The sequence below is a fragment of the Neodiprion virginianus genome, chromosome 3 (assembly GCF_021901495.1).
Source record: "Neodiprion virginianus isolate iyNeoVirg1 chromosome 3, iyNeoVirg1.1, whole genome shotgun sequence".
NCBI classification, from domain to species: Eukaryota; Metazoa; Arthropoda; class Insecta; order Hymenoptera; family Diprionidae; genus Neodiprion; species Neodiprion virginianus.
Window position 1 is genome coordinate 20,823,086 of NC_060879.1, and position 27,929 is coordinate 20,851,014.

Below are 27,929 nucleotides of genomic sequence, written 5' to 3' on the forward strand. Positions count from 1 at the left end.
GTTTCACTTTTCCGTTTCGCTTGCATAAATTTTTATAAATTCCATTCTTTCTTTTCTCTCAATTTATACACGAATTAGGGATATGTGTGATATGACAGATATTAGTATATATATATATAGTAGTATATATATATATATATATATATATATATATATATATATATATATATATATATATATATATATATATATATATATATATTAGGGTGGTCGTTAAAAATTAAAATCTTTGCGGCGCCCGAAAAAATCCTTCCTTCTAATGAGAAACTACGGGAAAAATTTTGCTTTTGCGATTTAAACAAAAATAACACGTGCCGACCGCCAGTTGAAGTTAATTTTTCGATCAAATTATGGTTTTTTTTTAAATTCGTCACAGTATTCAAATTTGGGTAAAAATCATTAAATACGGCTAATAGAAAATTAAATTCTCTATAAAAATGTTCCTTTAAGTTTCTGATAACGTTCATATCCATCGCAATAATCTCAATATCAAATTTATAATTTCTAACTTATTATCAAAATCACTGCTGAAAATTTTGTTTTTGCTCAAATATAAATAATGTTCTAAAACTATCTTGAATCTTAGATATTTCGTTATGTGTAAATGATTTCCAAAAGGAACCTCTATCGGTAAGTTATCTATGATTAATCTGTAATGACGTCGATAAAAAAAACCATAATTTTATCGAAAAATTACCTTCAATTGGCCGTCGGCACGTGTTATTTTTGTTTAAATCGCAAAAGCAAAATTTTCCCCGTAGTTTCTCATCAGAAGGAAGGATTTTTTCGGGCGCCGCAAAGATTTTAATTTTTAACGACCACCCTAATATATATATATATATATATATAGTGTAGTAGAACCACTTACATAAGATATTCATAATAAGACGGTACGGTACATGTATAGTGTACATACACATCGAAAATTTTTTATATATTCGTACGTATACGAAAAGAATTTAGATACTTGCAATATATATTTTTTTCATTCATTTTGTTCATTTTAAATGTAAGACATAGGTACATGCATGCAAATTTTGATAATCCATCATATCTTCCTTTATAGTTGTCATACCGATTCATAGTAGATCGAGTAAATATTCTTTCATTTCATTTGTACAAAAAAGTTATTAACATGTCACATTTTGCTGACAAAAAAAAAAAAAAAAGGAACTGTAAAAAATATTACTAGGGCTTACCCTCCCTACATTCTCATATTATCTATACATACACAGGCATGTGTAATGTATCTTTTATTGATAAATTATTCTCTTCGTATGAAATTCTTATTAACATATCTTAAATATCGGTAACTTTGAATATCTCGGTTTGAAAACTTATTAAAGTAATAAAATTTCAATAAATTTGTCGCTTTTTTTCTCTCTTTTTTCTTAGATAATATAGTATCTCATGAATATTATTAATCTCTAAATACCTATAAGAGGGTAGTAGAAAGGAAGAATATACCCTGTGAGAGAAAGGACAGGGAGTAATTATTGTCTATATAATAATACATGTACAAAACACCTACTTATCAAAGTCATCTGCAATCTTTGCATATCGCACAATGCAGCAGCAACAGCATATTGACATCTATCACTAATCCACAGACGTAATGATATCTAGCGTCAAAATCTATTCATAATTGGTTGCCATTTACACCATTAGTATTATTGTTTCATTTTTGGTCACAAATTTTTGCGATTTGTTGATTTCAGTTTTTCATCAAAATGAAATTCAACTTCTCCTCTTCTTTTGCTACTGTACCAAGGCTTATTCAACAAGTCGAACATGTTCAGTGATGATGCATTATTTTTTCATAATTTCTCTAGATTCCGACATACGTATTGCTTCTGAGAAGTTATGACATATTTTTTTCATAAGTAAAAAAAGGCTAAATTTTTATGCAGAGATAGGTATGTTTGAAATTGGTGTAAACTAAGCTTGGAAATTTGTAAAACATGTTTCATAGCTGAATGCTGATCCTGTAGATTTCTGTGTAACCCTATACCGGTTTAAAAATTTTTCTTACTACTTGACTTCCCCTCAGTCATTTGGCTTCGCATTTTTATACTTTTTCGTAAACTGTTCAACCCAAAGCTTGGTCAAATTCAAATATAAGTTGGGGCCCTCAGGCTCATAATCTAGGTATGTAAAATCCTTGTTGCTCGCAGGACGGGCTGGTTCAATTTGTGTGCCCTCATGCCACTCGTTGAACGATGTTATCGACACGGTGGTAGCCCCACTGTTTAGAGCACTGCTCCAAGCATAGCCATAGTACTGTCCATGACGTCTGTGCCTCGTATTATCAGCGTTCCACGGTCGTACCTGAGAGTGAAAATTATGTTCAAAAAATTTAATTCAACTAATAATGTTCTTAGATTTTTTAAAATTCAATATCATGTATAGTACCTGAGTATCTATGTAACCAGGACCAACACTGGGTATGAAAAGGAGTTCATTTTGTTCGGCGAACTTGTTCAGATCTTTCCAATTTTTCCACGAACTTCCAAAGCTGAATCCATTTGTTGCAAAATAGGTGTAGAATCCGTCAAAGTGTGATTTTTTAATATGGTTCTTGTGTTGTGCATCTACGAGTAGCCCCATGTATACAGCATCAATTTCTGAGCCACGAAGAGTGAGGTTTCCGCGATCAGACAAGAGTTCCCACCACGAGTTCGATGGGAAGACGTAAGAGTCATAAATGTACATTACCGGTAGAACAGCTCCGCTGACAAACCAGAAAGAAAAAGTGCCAGTTAATCATTGCCTAAATTTGGAGTTTGAAAGACAATATTGTTGTTCGTTAAATATTCACTCTGTTTCTCTTTTTATTCTGTGCAGTGCTGGATGCTTTCCATACTCGCTGAACAAGTACTTTAAATGTTCGATCAAATTTATTGGATTTCTTCCTGCATAAGGTTCAATGTGTGGAGCAACCTTGAGGCTATAGCGATGAGCTGCATCTAGTATATCCGACATCACGGAATCTGTGCTATCTATGGCATTAGGAGGAATCCATGAAACCACTACCACTCCCACCCCTGTTTCTTTGAGCTGTTTCATGTGTAAGTCGATTACCTGTACAAAGATTTAGAATTACATTGATTTAGAAAGACGCTGAATATGATGGCCAATTTCTATTCAATAAGCACAGTCTTAAAAGAAAAAAAAAAAAACCGACTTCATTTAATTTGACTGGTGGGATATTTTCTGACTCTTATCAGTCTGTATCCCTATAAATATTTGCTGTTAAGATTCATATTCCATTTACGTTTTTTTTCAAAAAACATAAATACCCTTAATATTTAAGAAAAATTTAGATGCTTAGGGGATCTGAAGAGGATTTCACTCTTCCGTGTCAAGTACTGTTTAGTGTGCAGATATCCAACTATGATAGAAAGTTTAAATCCGAAATCAAAATACCTGAGGATCACGAGAGCTGTAGCAACCTAAGCTGGGATAATAGTTGGCACCGATGTCATCCGGAGGCTTATGTTTTCCATCTGGAAATACCCTCTTGTCATTTTTCTTCCAGTTGGGAAGGTAGTCGTGATTCCAGTGCTTCCACGACTTGTCAAACTCGAGAGATCTGTACCACGGGTAATAGAATATGTGGACATTGTAGTTGGTATCGATGGATGAATTCCTGTTTATCAGTGGCATGATCTTCTTTCTCATTCTGTTGGATATTCTGGCAACTTTGTTCTGCACCATCTTCTGCCTCATCTCCCCATAACTCTTTTCATTAAGTTCCTGCATTCGGCTTCTGTTTTCATGTACAGCTAGTATCAAATCCCCAACTCCCGCCTGACCCTGACTAGACAATGTGCTCCATTCGACTGGTGAAGTTACCATGTGTGGTTGACATTTAACCGACTCGAGGGGTGAGAGCTTAACTATTATTACAGCTGCCATTAGTGTCGATAATATAACCACTATTGCTGATAAGTAGAAACATCTTCGCAGCGACAATGCAGTTACTACACTCCCAAACATTTTAGCACTGATTTAATTGTCCAGTTAATGTAATATTGGGCAAAGTGAGTCTTTACCAATTTATGGGGTGTATTTCAAATTTATTCACCGAATTGAAGAGCACTCACATTTTATTTTTTTTATTTTGATAACCTGTGAAAGAGAGGATATATTGTAAAAAAATTTTAATCCGAGACAATTTCCAGACCCTGAAATGGGATTCATAAGTTTTAAAACACAAAATAATCGAAAGCAGCGTGTTGCTAAAATCGCAAATCTTACAACTACATTGTGAAAACATAGAAAATTTGACATTCAATTCTTTCGTCACCGAATCTTCTCTGTTTATCGTTTATCAATGATTACACAAGTGTCTGCGATTCCAGGTCGATTCAGTTGTAATTTTTATCTCTTCTTTTTCTCAACATACGAATTGACGCTAGATTACCACACGTAGGCCTTTTCGTATGTGTGTACGAGTGATTTGAATGGAAAATGTGTATTTCGGCATGGCGCCTTGGTAGCAAGCAATAGGTACGACTGGAATACATTTGTGTGTGCACCCGTGGTTGAAACAATAGGAAATCAATAATTCTTAAAGGGATATTATAATGATAATAACAATTCAAAAACGGGTGATGAATATTGCGTGGAGAGTGCAATAGAAGATACCTATACATACATATAATGTATGTCCAACAGATTTAACAATAAGTCCGAGAGATCTCGTCTCACTACATATTACACAAAAGAGCCTGACATAAAATCTGCAACGATAAATATTAATTAATTGTTTTATCTCCATACCGCGTTTTTCATATTGACAAAAGTGCACGGATAAAATGAAAGGGGTGGAACGAGAAAATATGGACATAAAGAAAAAGAGATGTAGAAAAGAGAAGTACAAAAACGTAGGAAAGAAAGACAGCCCGTATGAGAGATATTGTTTGTAGGCCTGTTTAAATGATTCCCATCAATTGTCAGCAAATGACATGAACGGTGATTTCTTCCTGATACTCACTCGTTGAACAAACTATCGCAAACATGATGGTTGTTTAAATATTAAACATTTGTAATCCGTGATTCGACGACACAAAGTTATCCGAGACACATTTTCGACCAAAAGCTCGCCGCAAAGCGAACTGACAACCTTCGGCGCTCTGTCGTGGTTCTACCACTATCTTCTTCCCTTTGCCTCCCGCGCACTTTGAGGACTCCCTGGGGTCACGGGATTACAAATGGTAACCATGAGAAAATCGCACAGCCAAAGGCAGCTAGCTTACCGACGGAGAACAGGAGCGAAGTACGCTACAAGGCCAGAGACGTCATAGCGGTGGTGATCACGGACGTCATGGGACATAGGAAATATCTGTGGTGATCTGTGGTGATGTGTCGCGATGCATGTCGGGTAGCGGCGGCGGCGGGGAGGCGGCCATCTTGATTCTTGGATGGCATGGCCCAGCTCGGAAAGTGCGCGACGACGAGAAATGTAGTTATTTCGTTAATATAATAGGTTTATTAATACGATAGACGTTTGTGGTGTGAACGAGGAGTGTCGCGCCCGTCCGCGGGGCTCACGGTTATTTCGCCGAAGGGCAGTTTCGCCGTACAACAAGACGAAATGGATGCGGTTAAGGCGTTCAACGCCGAGGTAAGCTAGTTTGGCCTCTCCAGGCCGAAATTTAGAGGTCACCATTCACAAAGAGTCGAGATTGACTAATTAATAGCAAACCACTTTGTTACATTTTTCGAGCGAATTTATGCAAGCGTTCCAAGCTCTGAACCGTGTCGTAAAAACCTCGGGCCAAAAATCCTTTACGATATAGTACTCGTACCCGGCCGTGGTTCGCTGCTCGCTTGTTGACGATTACTTGCATCGGATCGATCATGATCTTACCGTCGATTTTCGAAGGGGAATCATTCTATCCTGTTGTTTGGATTAATACGATTTGAATCAGTGAAATAGTTTTTCATTTAATTTGATTATTTCAGTTTTTTCTTTTGTTTCTCTCCTGTATCAATCAAGCGATGAATCAAACTCACTGAAACTTAGCAGTTTCTTATACAACTTTTATCCCTTAGCATTCTTCGTTTCACCTTGATTTGTTCTTTCAGCTCTCGTCGTTGTACGATGTTAAGCCACCAATATCCAAGGCCAAGATGACATCTCTTACTCGAGGTGCAATCAAGGCCATCAAGTTTTACAAGCATGTTGTTCAGAGTGTAGAAAAATTCATACAGAAAGTGAGTATTGAGCGCAGTACCATCAAGGGTTAAAATTTAAGACTGCCTTATTTTCACAACTAAGAATTATAATATCCTATGGTTTAGACCATTTTTTACACTGATAGTATATTTATTTAACATGTTTTTAATTTCAGTGCAAACCGGAGTACAAAGTCCCAGGTCTGTACGTCATTGATTCGATAGTTCGTCAGTCGCGGCACCAGTTTGGGGTTGAGAAGGATGTTTTTGCTCCAAGGTTTGCTAAAAATATGCAAACGACGTTTCTTAATTTGCTGAAATGCCCACCTGAGGACAAAAGTAAAGTAATACGTGTCCTGAACCTCTGGCAGAAGAACGCAGTATTTCAACCTGAAGTTATTCAGCCGCTTTTTGATCTTGCCGACCCTAATCACCCCATTCATAAGGAACAGCCTCCTAACAGTAATGGTATATCACAATTTGTTTAAATAGAATGTTAATTTAGTGTTTTTTATATCTGATATACTTCACGTTTGGTTACAACAACTGTTAAATCGTAGTTGAAGCACATGGTGTCGTCTTTTATCTATAAAAATTAATGTAGTTGCCTTATTAAATATTATCGTATATGTGACTGGAAATGACATTGACGAGATTTTTACTTAGGTTGAAAATGTGAGAGATAAAATGATAGCTTTGTGTATGATGTTATAGTTCATGGGAGTTCTTGATGCATTTGACAGAATGATTGATTTTATCTTATCATAATACATAAAAAACATTTATTATTAATGCTGAGTACAGCTTGACTGTTTGGTTTAGAACAAGAAACATGGGTGATGTCACTTTTGTTGGGCGATCATTTTAATCGTTAATATTTTCACCATTGAATTTATTTCTGATGTAGTATCACTCTCTGCAATGTAGCCTTATGTCCAAACTGACTGGATAAACTGTAAACAAATCTTGAAATTAATTGTATAATTGTATGTTTTACAGGTACTCTCAATGTTACAAATGCTAGTAATTTAAGCTCCATAAGCGCAGTTACAAAAACACCACCTTCAGCAGTCAAAAACACACCAAAAGACCAAAAGATGTTCCCATCATCAAAGTCTATTGATCCAGCCTGGTTGGCGCAAACTAAAATGGAAACTGCGAACATAGCAAATGCTAGTAAAATGATGGTTAGTTATGATTCAAGTAAATTCCGAGTTGTTAATAAAGAAATTAATGGAAAAAATATATTATATAACTTTGGTGAAGAGGTAATGAATACCTAACAATATTGTTTGGTCTTATTCAGGGTCAAGGCGGAACTAATCAGGTTGATGCGACGTTGTTAGCTCAACTTCAGCACTTGCAGCAACTGTTACTGAAAAAACAGGAAGCAGCTACTGTTAATGAGAACCAGTCATTGGTCAAATTTGATAAGAAACTCCTCGACTTCGACTACGACGAAGAAGAAGATGACGATGGGATCATGGGTAGTTCACCTGTAGCCATACAGTCGAACTTGGGACAACACAATTCAGGACCAGCTGGTGGGAGCCTCGAAGGATTGGGAACTCTGCTTACTAATCCCGAGGTGTTTATGGTTAATTATTTAACTTAGTACAAGCAGTCAATTGCGCTATCCACGTCACTTTTTACTTTTCATCACCTATGGCAATAAAGAAAAAATATGGCTTCTGGTCGGAAGTAACTTTCTAATTTCAATGAAATTTTTCCTCGATGATCTCAGAAACTGTTGGATTAAAAAAATTTGCTATTTATACGACTTTACAATCAGATGATGGGTATTAAAAGTTGTTATGTCGTTTTGTTTGACCATACGCTTCTATTGACAAAAAATTCATTAAATTTGAAGGACTCCAACACAGTTCATTCGACGTTTATAGAACGAATAATACAAATTGCTATAAAATGAATAATTAAATGCAATAGGATTCAATTTTATGAAAGATGAATGAATTATTTTATGGGAAAAATAAATATTAACGACAAAATATTTTGATCATACTTGATAGTACCTCTAAGTTAGCGAATTGGTTTGCGGGGTGATGAAAAGTACTGTGAAACAAACTATCTTTACTGCTTGATCTTATTCCTTCACATAAATTAAAACACATGATCCATATTTTAGTTTTTTGGTGAGTGTAATAGAGTTTCGTTTCTCCTCTCGACGACTCAACACATGTATAAATGCTGATTGCATTTTTCATATTTCAGGTCCTCAAACAGTTGCAGACATTACAGCAAACTATGCAGAGTGGCAATGCTACTGCAACGCAGCACGAAATGGAGGAAAAACGGCGCAAGTTACAACAAATGAAACAGCAAGAGGATGAATTCGATAAACACTTAGCACAAACAGTTCCTGTTAGTATTAATTCACATTGTCAGTGAAGGGTTGAAAGTTGATATTTGACAATATTTCTTATCGTATAATATAAAAAGGTATCAGAAAAGCAGGTAATCCATGCAACGATTTAAAAATTTAATTTTCTGTTATGTTCTGTTTTTCATTATCAGAGTTTACCGTTTGCCTCCGAATGTGAATTGAAGCCCTCCGATGTTCTTAAGCCATCGCAGCAAAGTGGAATTTATAATGCTGTAGCAAACATCAACATGAATGCTGCGCTCATGCAACAAGACATGAGTCAGCCACCGCCAGGTTATCCTCCGGCATTACCTTACGCTTCCCAGCCTCCGCAGAGCCTGAGAGTCACTCCACAGTCCTCACTTCAAAATGTGAAAAGTCCCTTGATTGATGAGAGGCAGGATTCCATGGACTTTCCAAGGTAAATAAATGACATTAGCTGTAGTTACTCGTCTCATTCATCCATTGACTTACCAGTAAGTCAGAACTTTTACACTAAAATTTACGAGCGCAAGTTCGATCTAGTCATGTGTGGAAAATCCCGCCACTGTGCCTTAAACAAACTTGCCATATTATGTCTACATCCGTGATTTTTCATTACGTACAGATAGAAATCAATAATGCTTCTGTCTGGTAAAAAATCACTGTACAACATATGTTTTTCATTGTAATATCTGACGGAAACATTATTTAATCATTTATTACTATAGGAATCTCCTTTCTTCAATTTTATAGCTCCGCTCCAACAAGACGGGACAGTAGCAGTGTCGAGATAGTAAATTGTGACAACATAAGGTCACAAAGTGGTTCACCAGACAGGTATAGGCGACGTAGTCGGTCTAGATCTCCCCGTCACAGGGATAGAGACCGGAATCGTGAGAGGGATAAAGACAGAAAATCTCGGTCAAGGAGTAGATCTAGGCGCAGGAGGTATGTGAAACAGCCACTTACGGAGTTCCTTCATTTGTTGGCTTATTGACGACAATTCTGCATCTTTCTTTTAGGTCACGATCCAGAGAAAGAGATCGTGAACGAAAACGCGATGATAGCCGAGACAAAATGTCTGAGGAAGAACGGGAAAAACAAAGAGAACGGAGAAAACGAGGCCTTCCACCAATCGTAAGAGAGAAGCTTAGCGGTATGTGTGTTAAAGTTACGTATAAGCATGCTTTGTCCAAACAATTCCCCCTATCCTGGTTTCGTTTCCTTCTAAACACTGCCAAAAACAAATAAAAGATGGAGTTCCTACGTTATGGCTCAATTTTTTTATTTTCTCATTCATGGATATAATTTAATCTGGATACCATTTTTTATTATCATATGTAGTTTTGGTATTTATTGATATTTTCTTTTCCCCCACAGTTTGCAGCACAACGTTATGGGTTGGTCATTTGTCGAAATTGGTTCATCAGGAAGAACTTTCAGATACATTCGGAGAACTGGGGGACATAGTTAGCATTGATCTAATATCGCCTAGAGGATGCGCTTTTATATGCATGAATAGGAGGCAAGATGCTTATCGAGCTCTTACCAAGTTGAAAAGTCACAAAATGCAGGGAAAAGCTATAACGGTGAGACAATTTACAGTCACTCAATCTTTGAAACTCTAGGTACAAACATACATCCTCGAGTGTACCATGTACTGTAATTTAATAATTTTGACCATTTCATTTACAGCTTGCTTGGGCACCAGGCAAAGGAGTTAAAGGCAAGGAGTGGAAAGATTACTGGGAAGTTGAGCTTGGCGTCAGTTACATACCGTGGAATAAGTTGAACAATGTAACAGATCAGGATCTAGAATTATTGGAGGAAGGTGGTATGATAGACGAAGATACACTGCCGCCCAGATTGAAGGGTATAAGAATAGTTGCAGGATTTTTGTATATTTCCTTATAAAACACTGTTATACCAAATTATTCATTTTATAGGTAAACTGAAGCATGCTGTGGCAAACGCAGAAACGCTGCAGCACCAGCTACACCTTCAGCAGCAAACTCTTGCCACTGCATCTGTAGCGGGGACACCAATTCCCACATTAACAGATGGTATTGTTAATGTAATGTCCTCTGCCGAGAACTCTCAGCAGCAGCAACAGCAACAGCAGATGGTCGATACCAGTCAACCACCGCCCATTAGACCGCCCACCAGTGCATCTTTGCTCGCCCCCCCTAACTCTCAACTTCAACTGATGCCTCCAGGCTTTCCCATCACTGGTGTAACACGTGAGTAATGAGGATATCTGAGTTTCATTAGAAGTTGGAAATGCAATTCAGATTTCACTTCCTATGTTAGCAAAGCCTTGACAGAGTTACAGACAAATAAATTTTTGCAATTTTATCCCTAGCAACAATGCCCGAATATAATCAGCTTCTAATTAGACTATTTAATTCAAATAACAAAATACAAATAACAGGTATGATAGGTCCCATGGGACTTCAAATGACGCATGGACTGATGCCCAACGTACCTATCGGTGTACCTCCACCAAATATGCAGGGACTAATCGGCCCAGGTATGATGCAAACCATGCTGACTCCTCCAGTGAATTCACCTTTTGGAGCTGGAGTTGGTGTAGGTCTCCTTGCTCAAATTCCGCTTCCTGCGCCTGCTGCACCTTCTGACAAACCTAGTGCCACAGGTAATTAACTTTGTGTTCATTCTATGAAATTTAGAATATATGTGCTTGGGTGGTGAAATGTTGAATTCGAATATTTACATTCGGAATTAACCACTGATCTGTGCACTCTGCTATCGTTTTAGGCATGCCGCACAATGTTCCGCCCATGGGAGTGCCTCCTCCGACATCAGAGGCAAATTTGGCAAATCTCCCAATGCTGAGACAGCCGTTCGGTATCGGTCCACCGCCACCGATGCAGATGCAAATGTCGCAGCAACATCACTCGGACGATATGGATGTCGAGATGGAAATGGAGGACGAAATACCGCAGAATACGATAACCATGCCGAAAGAAAAGCAGCCGAATTTGAGTGACCAGCTTCTTGCGGCAATGGGAAAAGCCCATCTGACCGAAAATAGACTAGAAGATGATGGTCTCGGCCGAGAAATGAGAGCCGAAAGGAACAGAGATAGGGATCGAGACCGGGAAAGAGAGAGACGAGACAGAGGAGACCGCGAGAGAAGCGATCGAGACGAGAGCGCTGATTCCAGACGAGATCGCGGACGGGGAAGAGACAGGGGACGCGACAGACGAAGAGATGGTCGAGAGATGCGTGACAGGGACAGAGAGGAGCGCAGAGATCGCGGAGATAGAGACGGCCGGGAAAGTATAAGGTCAGACGTGTCTAGCGGTCTGCCAAATCAAAACAATACTCACGAAATGGACGGCGGGGGTTCAAAAAAGGACGTGAAACCGAGTCTAGCGGACAGGCTACGGCAATTGGCTGATGGCACACTGCCTCTTGACGACAGAATGGACAGGAATAACAGGAGCGACAGAATCGATCGGGACAGAGGCGATAGATCTTACGAAGATGTCATTGTCGGTGGTCGCAGACCGGGCGATTTACCCCCATCTTTAATGGATCTACCCAAATTTCCCCTGGGACCTCAGGACAGACCCGACTTCGGACCTAGGGGACCCGACTTCAGAGGCGTATCGCAGGATCTTAGGGATTTTCCTCAGCGTGGACCTGGCGACCGGGACAGACCGGGCTATGGGGGCAGGGGACCGGTCGGACCGCCGCGGGGACCGATCGATGATTTTACCGATCCGAGAATGCATGTCGGAAGATTCAATGATGACTTCGACAATAGAATGGGGCCCAATGGTCCGAGGGCCGATGATTTTAACCCCAGAATGGGACCCGTTAGGGATGATTTTGACCGTCCTGATATGCGGGGCCGACATCCAATGGATGATTATGAGAGGGAACGCTACGAGTACGAAATAAGGCAGCGCGAAGCTGGCTTTGATCCCAGAATGGCTGACGCTTTCAATACCAGAGGTCATCCTGATCATCCAGACTTCGATCCTAGGCGGAGAGACTTTTTCCCAGGACCCATGGATCCGGGCTTTGGACCTCCACCTATGATGGGGCCAAGGGGACCCCGTGGACCCATGGGGCCTGATGGCTTCGGTCCTAGAGGCCCTGGAATCGGACCGCCACGTGGTCACGGTGAGTTAATGTTTTTAATCTACTTTCTCACCTTGAAATTCAAGTTATCATCAGTTCAAAGAAGCATGTTTTGTAAAAAATATTAATGTTATGAAATCTTTGCTGAAATTTTTCAATATCACAGAATTTTACAAACCCTACAAAATACCAGGGTTAACATAACTGGTAATCTGTAGTTCTGAAATAACTTTCATGTCATGACGAAGCTTTCTACTCAAGTTAGCAAAAGTGATATTCGATTTACTTTTTCAGTTTCACAAAATGTTACTGATAGTCACTATCTCATGTATCTGAAGTTTGGATCAATCAAACTTAATCGCAAAGTCGAGTTGTCACTGATACTAACTTCTGAAAATTCTCTAATGGTTCATTCTAATTGCAGCGAGTGATGAAATAAAGACCGGTAATCAGAATGAACTACTTGTTTGTGAGCAGAGGTTTGATCGGTCACAACTTGAACATACGTATAATCAAGTGTGATCGGATGAAGGTTCATCTAAATACTATTCCAGCAAAAATATCGACATTACTATACAAAATTATTTCACTAACGTTATTTTTTTTTCACCACAAAGTTGTGAAAGCCAAATGTATGAAAAACACGACAGGAAAATTTCATGGCAAAAAAATTCTTGCAATCCGTATATGCACAAAGCATAGTATTTTAATATAACTATATAGTATTTTTTCCGTTATAAATGGTATCAATTCTGAAAGTAATATGCAATTGAATTTTACTGTTATTTACATATAGACCTATTTTACAGATATCACGAAGTCCTTTCTTTTATAACCTGCTGAATTTGCTTTAAAGTAATTTCGCTGGAAAAAAACGAGAAAATCATTTTTCCCAAAATTAATAAAATACTAAAAAAAAAAACTCCATGAAATTTTCCTGTTTTGTTAATTATATGGTCATTTTGTGGAACGCTTATCAGGGAATTTGAGTTACAGTTCACGGAAAAAATAGAAATATCAGTTTTTTATGTTCAAAGTTGAATCGAATTTTTTATGACAAATTTGATACGACTAATTGCTTCCCTTTTTCAAGAGACAAAGTGAAAGATATAAAATTTCCATCGAATGTAGGGGTAATAAAGTGTGTAAAATAATTGGGACACTTGCTATCTAGGATAAGAAAATGTCATAGAAAAACTGCGTTTTGGGTTCCGGAAATCCAGAAAATTTTGTGTAATTTATTTTGTCAAATTAGTGGTTATCCTGTTTTTGTAAAATCAAAAACCTGTCAGGAATGCTCCAGCTAAAGTGTAGCTCCAGCGCTTACTCTGAATTACGTAATTCTAGGCCCTCCTATGTTTCACCCACGGGGTATGGGTCCAAGGGGTATGAGGCCTGGTATGAGGCCACCTTTCGGGCCTCGAGGGCCGCCGTTCGACCCCAGAGAAGCAGATTCCTTCTTCAGGCCACCGTTTGACGATCCGCGTGGTCCTCCAGGGCCACATATTAGACCACCGTTTGCAGCGCTCGGTCCTCCAGCTGGAGGGCCTGATGGTCCTTGGAGAAATCAAGAAAATGGTCCACCAGGATCGTGGCCATTAGACGAGGTGGAGAATGGTGTTGAACATGGTGGAGACGTTGGCGATCTGGAGGAAAATCACACGAGTCACAGGGACAATGAGGGAAGAGCAAAGTCTCAGGATCGTGAGAGTCGTAACAGGAGCAGAAAATCAAGATGGGGCAATGTGAGCCCGCCACCTGCGGATCATACGTTCAATGAGGAAAGATCAATATTCGGCGAAGAGAATGATCATGAGAAACAACCGTCATCCTCAGCTCCGATTTTAGAGGAAATATTTGAAACAAGCAACGAGAATTTAAATGACTTCGATGATTTGCCTGAACATGGTTCTGAGTTAGTCGAAAATTTGGAAACGTGTGACGCTCCGGAGCACTGCCATTCTGCAAATAACCAGAAAGAAAATGACAAACAAGAAGTGGTTCACATATCTCCTGAAACAGCAAATGAGTTTGCCATAGAATCCAAGAACGAAGAAATGGATGGCTTAAACGAATCTTTTAATGCACCTGACGATCATATCGATTCTTACGAACCTGAGGAAAAAGTCTTTGACCCAGCGGACGAACACGTGAATGTGAATATTGAAAGTGTTGAAAACCAGGCTATGCCTGAATCCCGAGACGATCAAAACGAAGCTAATGATCATGTTGCGTCGCCAAAATCGGAATCAGATGAGCTGCTATAGGAAGTTAATGAATGACCAAAAAGTAAATTTTTAGCTAAAGAAGGAGCCGAAAAAAATCAATGCACGATAAAAATTAAATATACTGCAGATTTGATATTCAGCTAAGTATGAAGAGATTGAAAGAAAGGAGTCTTTGTGAGTGAAAGGAAGTGAAAACAAAAAACCAGAAAGACTAAGAAAAGCGTATGCATGTTGTGCATATTAAACGCATACATATATACATCCAAAAATATGTATATGTGTATGTATATATATATCTACACATTGTATATATACATTGCATATATACTTTACGGTGGTCCTTATTTGAGGGTTGGACAAATTTTCTTTGGTTATGCTCCCAGATCTGTTCCAAATCATTAAAAAAACATCTGTAAAGTTTTAAGCCTCTACGGCAATTGGAACACATGTCTCTAAGCTCTGAAAGTTTTAAACATAAAATACATATAGTTTTTATAACCAGGTATATCGTTTTGTTTGACTTTGATATAAATTAAAGGACCGATTTCAAACTTGGCAGTGCTGTTGCATATAATGATAGAAACAAACCCTGAAAATTAAAAAATTTTGTCATAATTTTATAATATATTACTTTTGTTATATAAGCTTAATACCATCACTTTTATTAGGTTTATACATTAAGGAACAATAATTATAAAATTGTGGCATTTTCAGAGTTTGTTCCTATTATTATGAGCAACAACTCTGCCAAGTTTCAAATCGGTCCCTTAATTTAGACCAAAGTCATAAAACACGAAATACCTGGTTATAAAAACTAGATGCATTTTACATTTAAACCTTTCAGAGCTTTGAGGCATGTAATCCAGTTGTTATAGAGGCTTAAAACTTTACACAGACTTTTTGAATGATTTGGAATAGATCTGGGGGGCGTCCCAACAAAAATTTTTCCGACCCCCAAATAAAAACCACTGTAATATACATATATACATAAATGCATTGTGTATGCGTATCCATGTATAAGATGATAGTGATCAAAGTTATTTAATCTAGGAAGTGAAATACAGAGCGGACTTTCGGACTTTTCTTTTGCGAGCGCCATACTCCGGAGTGGTGGGGAGCTATGGGTCCAGTGAGTTTATTTTTACTACTAAAGTCATTAGGTAAAGTCGCAATGAATAATGAAACTTGATGATGAATGATATCTTATTCGTTTAGACAAAGCAAAGTTAATGATAATAATAATATTATTAACAAATTAATTAATGATTCCATCAAAGCTCTAAACTTTTAATGTATATACATTATACATACATACATACTTGTAGGATATACAGACATATGTCTGTATACTGCTGCTTCTTAATTGAACACTGCTGTGATAGTGAACACAGGACCTATCTACTAAGTACCTATAGGAAAGACAAAATGATAGAAAATTAAAGAGAGAGAGAGAGAGTAAATAGTAACAATAGCAATAATAATAGTCAGAATTAGTTGTCTTCAATGAAAATGAATTTGATTTCTTTCGCCGCGTTTTTGTTTAATCAGCAGAGTAGGATATAAATTTTACTTATTGATGACTTTTTTTGACCATCAATCAGAATTTAGATTGCTTTGAAAAGTAGGAAATTTTTGATGAAACGCGATCACCGATTAAAAATATGTGGGTACAATTGAAAGTAGTAAAATATAACTAGTAATTTTATTATCAGTCAACGATAGTTTTTCTTAAGTGTCTTTTGTTTCTTTTCTTCTTCTGACACTTCTCAACTTCCATTCACCTAGCTATTTCGCCTATGTAGCAAAATTTTTTTTTTTTTTTTTAATTTTATTTTTAGTGAGTAAATTCGTAGGGGTGAAGGGACAAGAAAAGAAGGAGAAAATAGAAATTGTCGAAGTAAAACTTGTTTTCCAATGAATTGTTAGCAGGGAAGGGAGCGGGTACCTTACAGCGTGCGTATGGTATCTTGTATTACTCGTTTATGTACCGAGCCTGCAATCATGTAACGTTATTAATTTATTGAATTGTACATACATACACGCGTATATTGACTAAATAATTTTATATTTTCATATATAGACGAAATGAATGAAGAGTAGCAAATATATTCTATATAATTACGTAAAGACAAATGAAATAAATGCTGTGCAGTCAACAGTTGCTTAAGCATGATCGTAATTATATTCAAAAATGAAATGAAATGAACTGAAAAAGATAAGTAATCAAAAAAAAAAGAAAATAAGAAAACAAGAAAAATAGATAAAAAAGTAATAATAAACATTTTATACAAATCGTTTGCAAATAAATATGGCGTTATCATTCCAACTTTCTGCACTGCTCCTAAGAATAAAATACTATTTTCTTACATACTTTGCATCATTGCAGAGAATTAGGTTTATCTTCCGTAACTTCTTTCAAGTTTGTAATTATTAAAGTGAATCAAACTTAATTTTTATTTCAATTTTCTTCTCACCGTGCTTCGTATATTAGTAAAACTCTGCAGAAGTATACAATAAAAGCATTTGACGACTCAACAACAAAATTTTCCAATTCTCTACGTATTGCATCTCTATTGTATGTACATTATAAAATATCTTACATTATCTTATAAATGAATTGGACTTCATGTTGCAAGAGCATATTTTTGATTTGAAAAGAAAAAGATGAGTATACGTGAAGAAAACCTAGGTGTGTCATATTTGATGCAAAGTTATGATCTAAGGTATACAATCAATAACGAGAATGAGATGATATAAGAAATAAAATGAGGTGGATATTTTTCTTGAACAACCCTCGGTTCCTGTGTTCACGCGCAAGCAAGCAAGCATTCAAGTGTACCCTACTTGTACAACGCAGCGATGGATAACTCGCGCTTGCGCTCAAACTGAGTGACAAGTGCAAGGTACTGTCCCTATTACCTACGTACGTCATTCGTTATTAAATTAATATTTGAGTGAAGTTAAAATGGAAAACGAATAATTCATGTGTCGATATGAACAGATATGTGAAAAATGACGTCAGCCCGCACCACTCCTGCAAAGGCAAAGAAAGAAACTCTCCGTACACTCGCTCGCACTTACTTTGTGATTCCAACCGACTCAATAACACGATTTGTATTTTAGTGTACTGGTTTTTTTTTTTTGATCAAATAGGTCCGTATTCATAGCTGTTATTACCAGAAAAATTTGATTCTAAAGAAAAAGGTGTACGATACTGTAATAATCTTAATTCTGTATTAAATAGATAGGTATAGTATCACAACAGTATAAAAAAGAGAAAAAAAAAAGTTATGGAATTTCGTACCGTGCGCCTTTTTTTTGTGTATTTTTTCTTTTCTCAAAAAACTGTATAATTAATATCACATCGTATAAAAATGTCCAATAGCCTTACAATTGGAAAAGAAAGAACAAAAATGTATAGTCATAAGAATGTTATAGCACTTGAAACATTTGTCGAAAAGAACGGGAGAGCTCCGAGCGTATTCCAGTGTCATTGGGATTTGTTTCTTTTTTTTTCTAGGAGATTCATTGTAAATTGTGATTTTCATTAATTCGCGAGACTAGGAAGAAGATATAAAAGAAATTATTTGAAGTTAAGAGCGTTCAAGTTCTAGCAATGTTCAACTAGATTTTGTATCTTCAATTATTAGTGGAATACCGATTATAACTGCAAAGAGAGGAAGGGAAAAAAGATACCACTCCATTGACTCCGAGGAATGAATGAGAGAATGAATATATATTTATCTATAAATACGGACCTGAAGCGAGCGATTAATTTGTTTGGTTTTTCCTTTACATGAGGATATAGTCGTATCTTGAGAATGATTTGGATTTCTTTTTATGCTGTACCGTATGGCGTATTAATGAAATTTAATAGACTTTCATTGTATCGTGAGGTTTGATCAACTTTTGTTGTCACTATAATGTAATTATTATTATTATTATTATTATTTTCACTACTACTATTATACTTTATTTCTTTTAAATAGTTTTAGAACAATCGATTAGTTACGCTATTATCGCCCTTACTACTCCTTAATTTAAATTTTCGAAGTCGATTATCTCCATTTCTCCTTCAAAGCCACAGGGGACTTGTTGCAGACTTAAGGGGGGTGTCCTGGGCGATTTCGACATTGACATGTATATATATATCCAAATATCGAAGTCCCCGTATCTCAGACGTAACAAAGGGCTAGACAGCCCTATTTTATACACAATTCTGAACAGAAACACTCCTATTGCGATTTTGTAGAATCCGTGCCATTTCTTTATTTCTGCGTCAAATAAAAATGTAGTGGAGTGATTTTGTGCAGAATTGTGTATAGAAGGGGGCTGTCGAGCCCTTTTTAGATTATGAGATACGTGGACTTTGATATCTGGAGATATTTACGTAAACCTCGAAATCGACCAGGGCACTGCCTTAATAAACTCTACTCAACTCTACTAAAATGTCAATATACTAGGAAGAAAAGGTTCGTTAAGTCTTTAGTATGGAGTGGTGCATGTGGCACTATTTCAGAAATCTATGAAATTCGTTTATTCTTTTTTTTGCCATGCGTGCATTTCTAACTTGTTTCTTTTTTTTTTTTTTTATTGTTATTTGGAAAATTTTCAGTTTTGTGTACCTACGTATATCGTGTGTGATCAAGAAGAAAATATCAGTTCCAGTGTTTCAGTTTCTTCGAATTTACGTTATTTGTGCAACAGGTTGATCATAATGAATTTTCAAGAAAGTACGGAATATTGTACCAAATACAAAAACTAATGAATAAGAATTCGAGAATTATCTTTGCCAAATATTACATGACGATCCGTTAGCTCAAAGCCGCTTCTGAGAACGTTTATACACATGCCTTATACCGCGTTTGAATTAGTTTGAACTGTCAGCGATTCTTGGGAAAATTATCGTTCGGAAATACAGTATAATATGCAAAGCCACGCTGTTCTTTTTCGTAGATATAATATATATATTCGTATGTAACACATGTGCACATGTGATATCTCCATACTTAATAGGAGGTATACACGATAGATAAGTATCAAGAAATGGAATAAAATAATTCGGATTTTTCAAAACTGAGCTATGAGTGACAAACATAGACAACGACGATGACGACTACAAGTAAGAGATTTGCAAAATGACACGCCATAGCCTACGCGAAAAAAGTCTTTCGTCAGAAAGTAATTATTGATTGTAAATCGGGAATTGCACGTACAGCAGTTGCACTATATCGAAGTATAAAGATACAATAGTACAATAATTGATTAATGAAAGCTGGAAATTGATTATTCATCAATCAATTAATTGTCAATGCACGTATATGATTGAGAAATTAGTTGATTTGTTATGTGTTTTACACGGGCGTACGATGCATATGACGGAATATATTACAGGTATACTTAATACCGAAAAAAATTTGACTAAGGATAAAGATGTACACTTTCATTTTTCTTCGGCCAAGAATTACCCGTATAATTTCACATTTATTAAAATGTAATGGAACAGAGTGTAAGATAGTATGATTTTGGAATAACTGGCGGTGCAACTACAGTGATGATGCTCATTATCACTACTATTGTTATTATCATTAACGAGGAAAGATAAGATACAAAATTGAGCAATTTTGGATCGGTTAATATAAAAAAAGGGTGGAAATACCCGTTTACACTCACCGCCACATGACCCCAATATTTACAATATCTATAATGCGTTAAGAAAAACTTCGTGAATATGTTGATTAATTAATTATTACCATTATTACCTACGTAGTGTTTTTTTTTTCGCCGTTGTAATAAATATATAATTAATAATTCACGGTCGTACATGTATATATTATTAATCAGTTCCATGCGTATATTTACACGATTGAAAATTATATTATAATATTGTGTGATCTTAACACTATTATTATTATTATTTGTATTCGCAGAGACTAGAGTTGTAAGAAAATATTACCCCATTAAAATATAGTTTACTCAAATTAATTTGACATTCAGGTAAACTTTTATTATTACCGTCATGATTACTATTATACATAAATAATTAAGATGTAACTTTGAAGTTATGCAAATAAAATTGTGAAATATTTTAGGTTCTTTATATTCACAAGTGATGTTGCGTACCACAAAAGTCAGTCGGATATATTTGATCTACTGAATTGGCTGATTGATTTGATCAAAATTTTCCCTTGTATTATTTTTTTTCAAGGATATCGTGGATATGGTCCTCCTAGGGCATGTTGAGAAGAGTATGACAAATTGTTCATTACTTTTATGTTGCTTTTTATAATGAAAGATTGCAAACTTGGAAAACTTGTTCCTAGCTAATATTTACTACTAGATTCCTTCTCTTTTCTTCTAATATCAAAAAAAAAAGTTGAAGTTTTTTTATGGTTCCATTCGAAATTGTTTTGATGGTTATCTTGAACAGTAGGATATTTCACGCAGTAATAAAAGACAAAATGTAATCTTTCGAGTGATATTTTATTACTATTGTTTTTCATTATAATATCCAGATACTGTACCATTTTAAACCACAACAGAAATATTTTCATTACAATTCAACCATAGAAACTACAGGTATTGAGTAAAAAGGCAAAAGAACGCATTGAATAGAAAGTATATGTATACGCGGAGATTAAATTTGAGGAACAAAAGTCAAGAATTACGTACACGTCTATACTCCAGTTTTATGGGTTGCCTGATTAACATTTAACACTAATTGACATTCCCTGATCCGATAACGCAACAAAAACATATTTGATAATCAGTTATATAATATATTAATGTATATTTATACAGGTACGTATATTTATATACGCAATTGAATCACATAACATTTACTGATATAAATTTTGATCAGTAACGAATTTAGATATACAAGCATATTGATACACGATGTCTAATCACGATTGACACCGACATTCATACAATGTAAATCGTGTATTAACAGAGTACTGTCATTGTCTTTACAGTGAATAACATAATCTTTATAATTTCTTCAGATACAACTAAAGAAAATTGGATTGCTATGAAAGGACGAAAATACTTTGTAATATTCTTTCAAAAAGTCAGTTGACTGTCGGTAAGTTTATTTATTTATTGTATTAATTTTAATCGCGATGTTTGATATTTGAACGAAAAGACGAAATATATTTTTTTTTCTATAGGGGATATTATCGCCTAGTGCCACGAGCATGGTCATCTAATTTGCTCCGCAGAAAGGCGCTCAAACTTCTTTGAGATCTTGGTGACAATTGAAATCTGATACCCCTGTGAATTAAAATAGAATCCTGGCTTTCTTCCTGATTGCTAATCAGTGCAGAGTCCCTGGGGAGGGCCGAAGTGTTTCTCGAAGCTGAACCAGAGGAGCTTGAAGATAATCCTACAGACCCTGCCGACACCGTCATTGTTGAATTATTAGACAAGCTTGAATTCTGCTCTGTACAAATAACTGAAGCGCTAGATGTACTGCCCCTGGTCAGAATACTGGAATTTGCATTATCATCTCTGCTCGAAGACCAGCTGGCATCTAAATTCGGGACATTTAGACTTGGATCAGTTATGCCTCCTCTTTCCTGGGTTCCACGCCTCGAATTTCTGTCTCTGTCAGATGTAACGACTCCTGATCGCGTAGCATAGGGGGAATGTCTGTGATGAGCAATCGATGTTCTGTGTAAAGGAAGGTCCAAAGTCCTGTTAGAATTAGCGTCACTGACCCCTGACATCAGATTGGCCAATCTATTCTGTACATCCAATTCCCTCGTGATATTGTTGATCCTATTCTGCTGCATCCTGGCTCGGAAAGATGCCAACTGATCGGCAATAGAATCTCTGAATCGATTCTGTCTGTTGTGTCTGAGGAGCTCTGGTGTGGATCTGTTTGATTGGAAGAAACGTCTGCCTGCGTCATTCTGTGACGATGAGAGTGGAACTTGCAACAGGGATTCTGTGTAATTATTACGCCTAGTTTGAGCGTTGGAATTATTAATTTCATGTCCCTGCTGTATCATGTTTGATGCGTTTGGCTGTCTGTTCTGAGTTTCTAGAGAATACAAACTACCCTCCTGGGAATCGGTAAGAGACAAACGCCTGTGCTGACTGTGGGAAGGCGCAAAAACTCGGACCTGTGATGGCGTTGAGCTGTTTTGATTCGTCCTCAGCCTAGGATTACTTCTGATCTGCATATACTGACTGGTGGAAGTATTGTTTCCATTGTTTTGTGGTATACTAGGGTGGTGATGAAGACGGCGTAAATTAGAGCTGCTCCCTGTCCGGCTGGAGGCGAGATTGCCAAGAGTTCTAGCTGAAGCCAAGTTATCCGTCAAGTTACTTGACGAAGGTGTTGTCCTATTCTCGATTTCTGACACACTTGACGTGTTCGGTAATGCACGGGCTGAGTTCTGAGATGCGGCGGTGCTCAACGGGTTGTTAGCCAATGTAGAGACGCTATTTTGAGGCGTACCACCACTCGTCGATACATTCTGATCACGGTGCACCAAAATCTACATCAAATAATAAGACGGTAGAGATTCAAAAGTATCAGCCTTTTTTTATCAATCAAATTTGCAATCTGATTTGTATTACCTGATTTGTGGTGATAGATCTGCTCCTTGAGTTGCCTCTTAATCTAAGAAGAACACCTTCTCTTCTGTTAGGACTCTGTGCATGTGATCTTTGATTATCTCTTGGAATGAGATGCTTAAACCTAGAAAATTCAGCGGGAGTTAACTCTCGGGCATCTGAGCCCACTCTGTGAAGCGGGATCTGACTATAAGGCCTTCGTTGTGGAACTAAAGGGCTTTGCTGTTGTCTCATCATCTTTTCCATTTGCTCCTGTAATGAAATTAATAGTGATCATTATTTGTAAGTTTCAACTTCCAATTTCTTTGCTCTTTGCCTGAACTATATATTAGATATCTATATTTCCACTTATTCTTACCTGAAGTGTAACTTGTTTTGAAAAGTCACCTAACTTCTTATTACCACTATCTTGATTTTTTTTTTTATTTCCCATACTGTTATCCTTGGTTACAGGCAATGGTGAAGGACTCAGTAGTGCTTGCTCACTGTTTTTATCTTTCATATCGTCTATGTCAGGAACTACTTGGAGCTCTTCTCCTATTACATTAGGAACTTTTAATGTGGCTATTATGGTAGATAAGGCATCCAGCACTTTCATCGCAGTCAAACGTTTCTTTGGTTCGAGCACTAACAGATTTCTTATTAGAGACACTGTCCCCTCGGATACTCTACTTTCACTGTGAAGACAGTAATTAATTAGCATTTGAATTAAAAGAAACGAAATAATTGATATAAGTCATATATACTTCGGGATGTGGTAGTTGGCTGCTTTTATTTTGCTGAACAATTGTGTTGGGTTACTGTCGTAAAATGGGAACTGCCCATAGAGCATCGTGAAGAGCACCACACCAAGTGCCCACATATCAGATGGTTTTCCTAGGTACGGCTTACCACATAGAACATCGGGTGATATGTAAGCAGGTGAGCCCCGTTGATCTTTCAAGAGATCTTCTTCACTACTCAAGTGTTTCCCCAGGCAAAAATTCGTTATTGTTACCTGTGTAACAAGTTTTGTATTCGAAAGTGGAATAAATCGAATAAGTTTAGTTTCAACTCTTGTTTTTCTCAATGCAAGAAGTTATCACTAAAATCGAAAACACAGTGATTTGAATTTATATTGAATTATCGGGATGGTTTGATCCCCAATTTTAATAAAACTGAAAACTGGATGTCACATTACAGATTTAAAGAATTATAATATTTTGAGACATACTTTTCTTGTCCTACGATTCAGAACTATATTTCCCAATTTCAGATCTCTGTGCACAATGTTTTTCATATGAAGACAAGCGACTATTCTAACAGTGTCGGAAAATATGAGCAAAGTTTCTCTCTCTGATAATTTCTTCTCCTTTATTACATGGTGCTGTAAATTGAGCATTTCGTCATTTTTTGGATTGAAATCGTGAGCAGTTAGACAATCCAGTACAAGACACAGGCGACGTTTTACTTTCCCTGTATACACGGCGCCAGACGGCATGCTCTTTTCTTCTAAGGCGCAATCCTGCAGAGTAAAACAAAATGATCAAGTATGAAAGTTACATATGTGCCATTTTAATAGCAAATAAATACTTTAAAAAATCCATGGTGATGCACAACGCCATCTTGGCTGCAGAGGAGACTTAGCAAAGAATATTCAGCATGCAGTAACATCTTTCCTTGTCGATCATCTTGTGTTTCATATTCATCTTCATCTTTCAAAGTGAGAATTTTAATCGTATAAAACTTATCAGATCCTGCTCTACGTGCCAGACATTGGACGATGCTTTTCACGGGTGAAGTGCCAATTGGAGGTCCAAGCAAATAGGGACCAGCTTGTTTAGCAGAGTTTGAATTCACAGGTGTACCGGGCACAGGAACATGGAACGTAAGATTTCCTTTGCACCAGTTTGAGCCGGAGGCTTTGTCAAAAACAGAGCCCATTATTTCCTCATTTTTAATCCATGATTTAAATTTCATTGCATCAAAGATATAGCTGTTGTCCTTAGCACTGCTAGAATTCAATTCAGGTACTTGATGAACCTTTTCAGCATCATTTCTAGATTCAGTGTTGCTGTTAGACTCCTTAATTTCTTCTGTATTATTGTCATTGTTCGAGGATCCCTGGCTACTCGCTGCAATTATTCCACTTAATTGAATCTCGGAAGACAAGCTACTGCTCTCGCCGCTTTGACCTCTAGTTAGAATATCACGATTTAAGGAATTATCTTCAATTGCAGAATTATTTTCTTCTATCGTGCTTAAAACTACTGTAGAATCTGTGCCGCTCGAAACAAGGTCTATCACACTGTCCTGGCTCAAAATGTTGTCCTCTGTTTCCGCAGTGTCCATTATGTCGTAATTGTTCATCAATATGTTTGACGAGGCACTTGACGGACCAGCAACATTTTCCAAAGTGAGCATTGTGTCTACTGAAATGATTCATTACAAAGGAGAAAAAAAATTTTAGAACGGTTAAACAGGCGAAATCTTTCGTACACTGTTAAAGCTTGTCAATTGTATGTTGTGACTCTCAAAACCAAGCAGATTTGTTATAACCGAATTTTACGTTGATGACAACCAAATTTTGTGAGATTGGACTTGCTACCTACCTGAAATGATTATAGATAGAAGCTAAATTGGCATAGGAACAATAAGGGTGGCAAAAAGTAGAAATAGATGTTAGAAAAAAAAAAAAAAAAGGTAATATTTGTCAACTTGTATAACCCTATTTACCGAGCTATCTACCGTTGGCAATTACGACACGTAGAAGTTGTCTGGCTGCTGTACCTCTGACAATTAATGTCATATTTCAAAGGCAGATTTATGTAGGTGAGGCATACTGCAGGCAAAAACTGAATGATCTGTATCCAATTTTATTAATACATCGTCATGCTACATACTATCTATGTATGTTTTTGTAATATAAAGTACACGTAACAAGTTCACAGTCACAAGTCGCAATATTTCGCAATATGACTGTTTGCATAAACAAATTATTAAAGTTTCACTTGTTTTCTTTTGAGCACGGCGCACGAAGTATGGAGGTGAAATATCTGCTGCTGCATTTTGTTGCTGCGGTTTGAAATAGATGCAAGAATTTGACATCGACTAGTCATTTTGTATTCCCGTGAGCGAGTCAGTAAAGATGGTAAATATAGGACACTGCCTTTACCCTTCTGTTCTACCGTTTTCAGAAGCGTTTGCTATAATACGTTGTCAGTTGTCACCACGGTGTTATATGCAGGCATAAAGACTAAGTAGGGAGGAGGAACTCAAATGGGTGAATTGCACGGTCTGTGAATTGACAAAATCTGCCCACTAAAATTTTACAAGAAGCGTCGCTAGTGTTCCTTTTATACTTTTATACTTTTATACTTTAATGCGTGATTAGTTACAGGGATGTCCAAGATCGACTAATTGATACATATCTTTCGAAAAGACCAAGTATTTTGCCTGTGCGTTGCTTTTTACTAAAATCCCGATGAACTGAATAGTGTTAATTTTTATTTCAATCTTGTGAATATTCAGTTTCGCCTGACGTCGCATGTTACGGCAATCCTCTAAACATTAGATCTCGTTGCGGGTAGTTCATGTGATGTTTTCACCCGGCCGTGGAAGCCGTAGTGATATATGAAATAGAGCGTAAGCAAGGGCGTAAGCGTCCCGTGAACGGATTTCAATCGGTTCTCTAAAGTACAGAAGGTAATAGTTCTGCCGCCTTCTCTGTAGCACTGCCCACGTTGGCAGCGGCTGCGGCGCAGCGGGTCGGCAGGGGGCTAGGGGGCGAGGGGGGGAGTAGCTAAGCGGGTGCGTGTGCTACCCCCACTCTATGGAAAGACCGCCGGGGGGGGGGGGGGATCTTCCGTCCTTCAGAGAACAGATTTTCAACTCTTCTGAGCGCCGTGCGGCATCAGTCAATTCCGAACAATCGGAGCGAAATTATGTGCTCTCAGTATCAGTTCAACATTCAGGCCACATTTTTCAGGTTGCGTCACGTTGTTCGATCAGTGTAACATGTTTCCACCGTAATCATCTGTGAATAACACATGAGGAGCAGCGTGTAGCCTGAAGAAAAACAGAGTTACTAAAATAAAAACATCCTGCGAACGTTGAAGGTGAATTTGGTGTCCCGAGTTTCTATTGTTTTACGTAACTTCGGATTTCAGTGATGCGTATTTTTGTCTCTGTGCGTTGAGTGTCAATATAATTATTTTTTTTGGTTGATTTTCGGCAAATGCGCAGTTGCGTTGTTAGCAAGTTTATTCAGTCGGTTCAAACAGGTAGCTTCAGCACAAAAAGTGAGTATAGAATCGAGTGCTAGTACTATTGCGATGTGGATTTTTGGATTATGAGAGATTAGTGAAGATCTGAATTATGTGAAAAGTGCGTTGCTTCACCAATAAACCTGAGATGCTACTACTACGTGTAAAAGTGTGGAGCAGCCCAGAGTCGAGGTAACAATATTTATTTTAATT

General features: G+C 37.1%; 3 protein-coding genes across 8 annotated transcripts; 1 reads left to right on the plus strand and 2 right to left on the minus strand.

The window, feature by feature from the left end:
- Window positions 1-835: 835 nt before the first annotated feature.
- LOC124300114 (glycoprotein endo-alpha-1,2-mannosidase) lies at window positions 836-5,195 on the minus strand. Its single transcript, XM_046753805.1, has 5 exons — window positions 5,000-5,195; window positions 3,427-4,131; window positions 2,819-3,081; window positions 2,413-2,731; window positions 836-2,328 (listed from the first exon to the last, which is right to left on the minus strand). Exons 2-5 carry the CDS (start codon window positions 3,997-3,999, stop codon window positions 2,047-2,049), a joined length of 1,437 nt encoding a protein of 478 aa, XP_046609761.1. The 5' UTR covers window positions 4,000-4,131; window positions 5,000-5,195; the 3' UTR covers window positions 836-2,046.
- Window positions 5,196-5,383: 188 nt separating this feature from the next.
- On the plus strand, window positions 5,384-20,518 carry LOC124300108 (SR-related and CTD-associated factor 4-like). 2 transcript variants are annotated; one of them, XM_046753794.1, is made up of 15 exons: window positions 5,384-5,629; window positions 6,094-6,222; window positions 6,360-6,651; window positions 7,183-7,370; window positions 7,490-7,771; window positions 8,416-8,565; window positions 8,719-8,987; window positions 9,302-9,496; window positions 9,571-9,704; window positions 9,929-10,137; window positions 10,244-10,421; window positions 10,495-10,788; window positions 10,989-11,204; window positions 11,327-12,703; window positions 14,009-20,518. In XM_046753794.1, the coding sequence occupies exons 1-15, from the start codon at window positions 5,600-5,602 to the stop codon at window positions 14,926-14,928; spliced, it is 4,863 nt and encodes a 1,620-aa protein (XP_046609750.1). In that variant the 5' UTR covers window positions 5,384-5,599; the 3' UTR covers window positions 14,929-20,518. The 2 variants fall into 2 exon arrangements, with proteins under 2 accessions (XP_046609750.1, XP_046609749.1); XM_046753793.1 differs by having other exon boundaries at window positions 5,385-5,629; window positions 10,980-11,204.
- Window positions 20,519-21,353: 835 nt separating this feature from the next.
- On the minus strand, window positions 21,354-26,769 carry LOC124300111 (serine/threonine-protein kinase par-1-like). 5 transcript variants are annotated; one of them, XM_046753797.1, is made up of 7 exons: window positions 26,200-26,769; window positions 25,045-25,883; window positions 24,686-24,976; window positions 24,219-24,469; window positions 23,831-24,149; window positions 23,476-23,724; window positions 21,354-23,393 (listed from the first exon to the last, which is right to left on the minus strand). In XM_046753797.1, exons 1-7 carry the CDS (start codon window positions 26,258-26,260, stop codon window positions 22,065-22,067), a joined length of 3,339 nt encoding a protein of 1,112 aa, XP_046609753.1. In that variant the 5' UTR covers window positions 26,261-26,769; the 3' UTR covers window positions 21,354-22,064. The 5 variants fall into 5 exon arrangements, with proteins under 5 accessions (XP_046609753.1, XP_046609757.1, XP_046609754.1 ...); XM_046753801.1 differs by having other exon boundaries at window positions 26,627-26,768; XM_046753798.1 differs by having other exon boundaries at window positions 26,242-26,768.
- Between the last annotated feature and the right edge of the window lie 1,160 nt (window positions 26,770-27,929).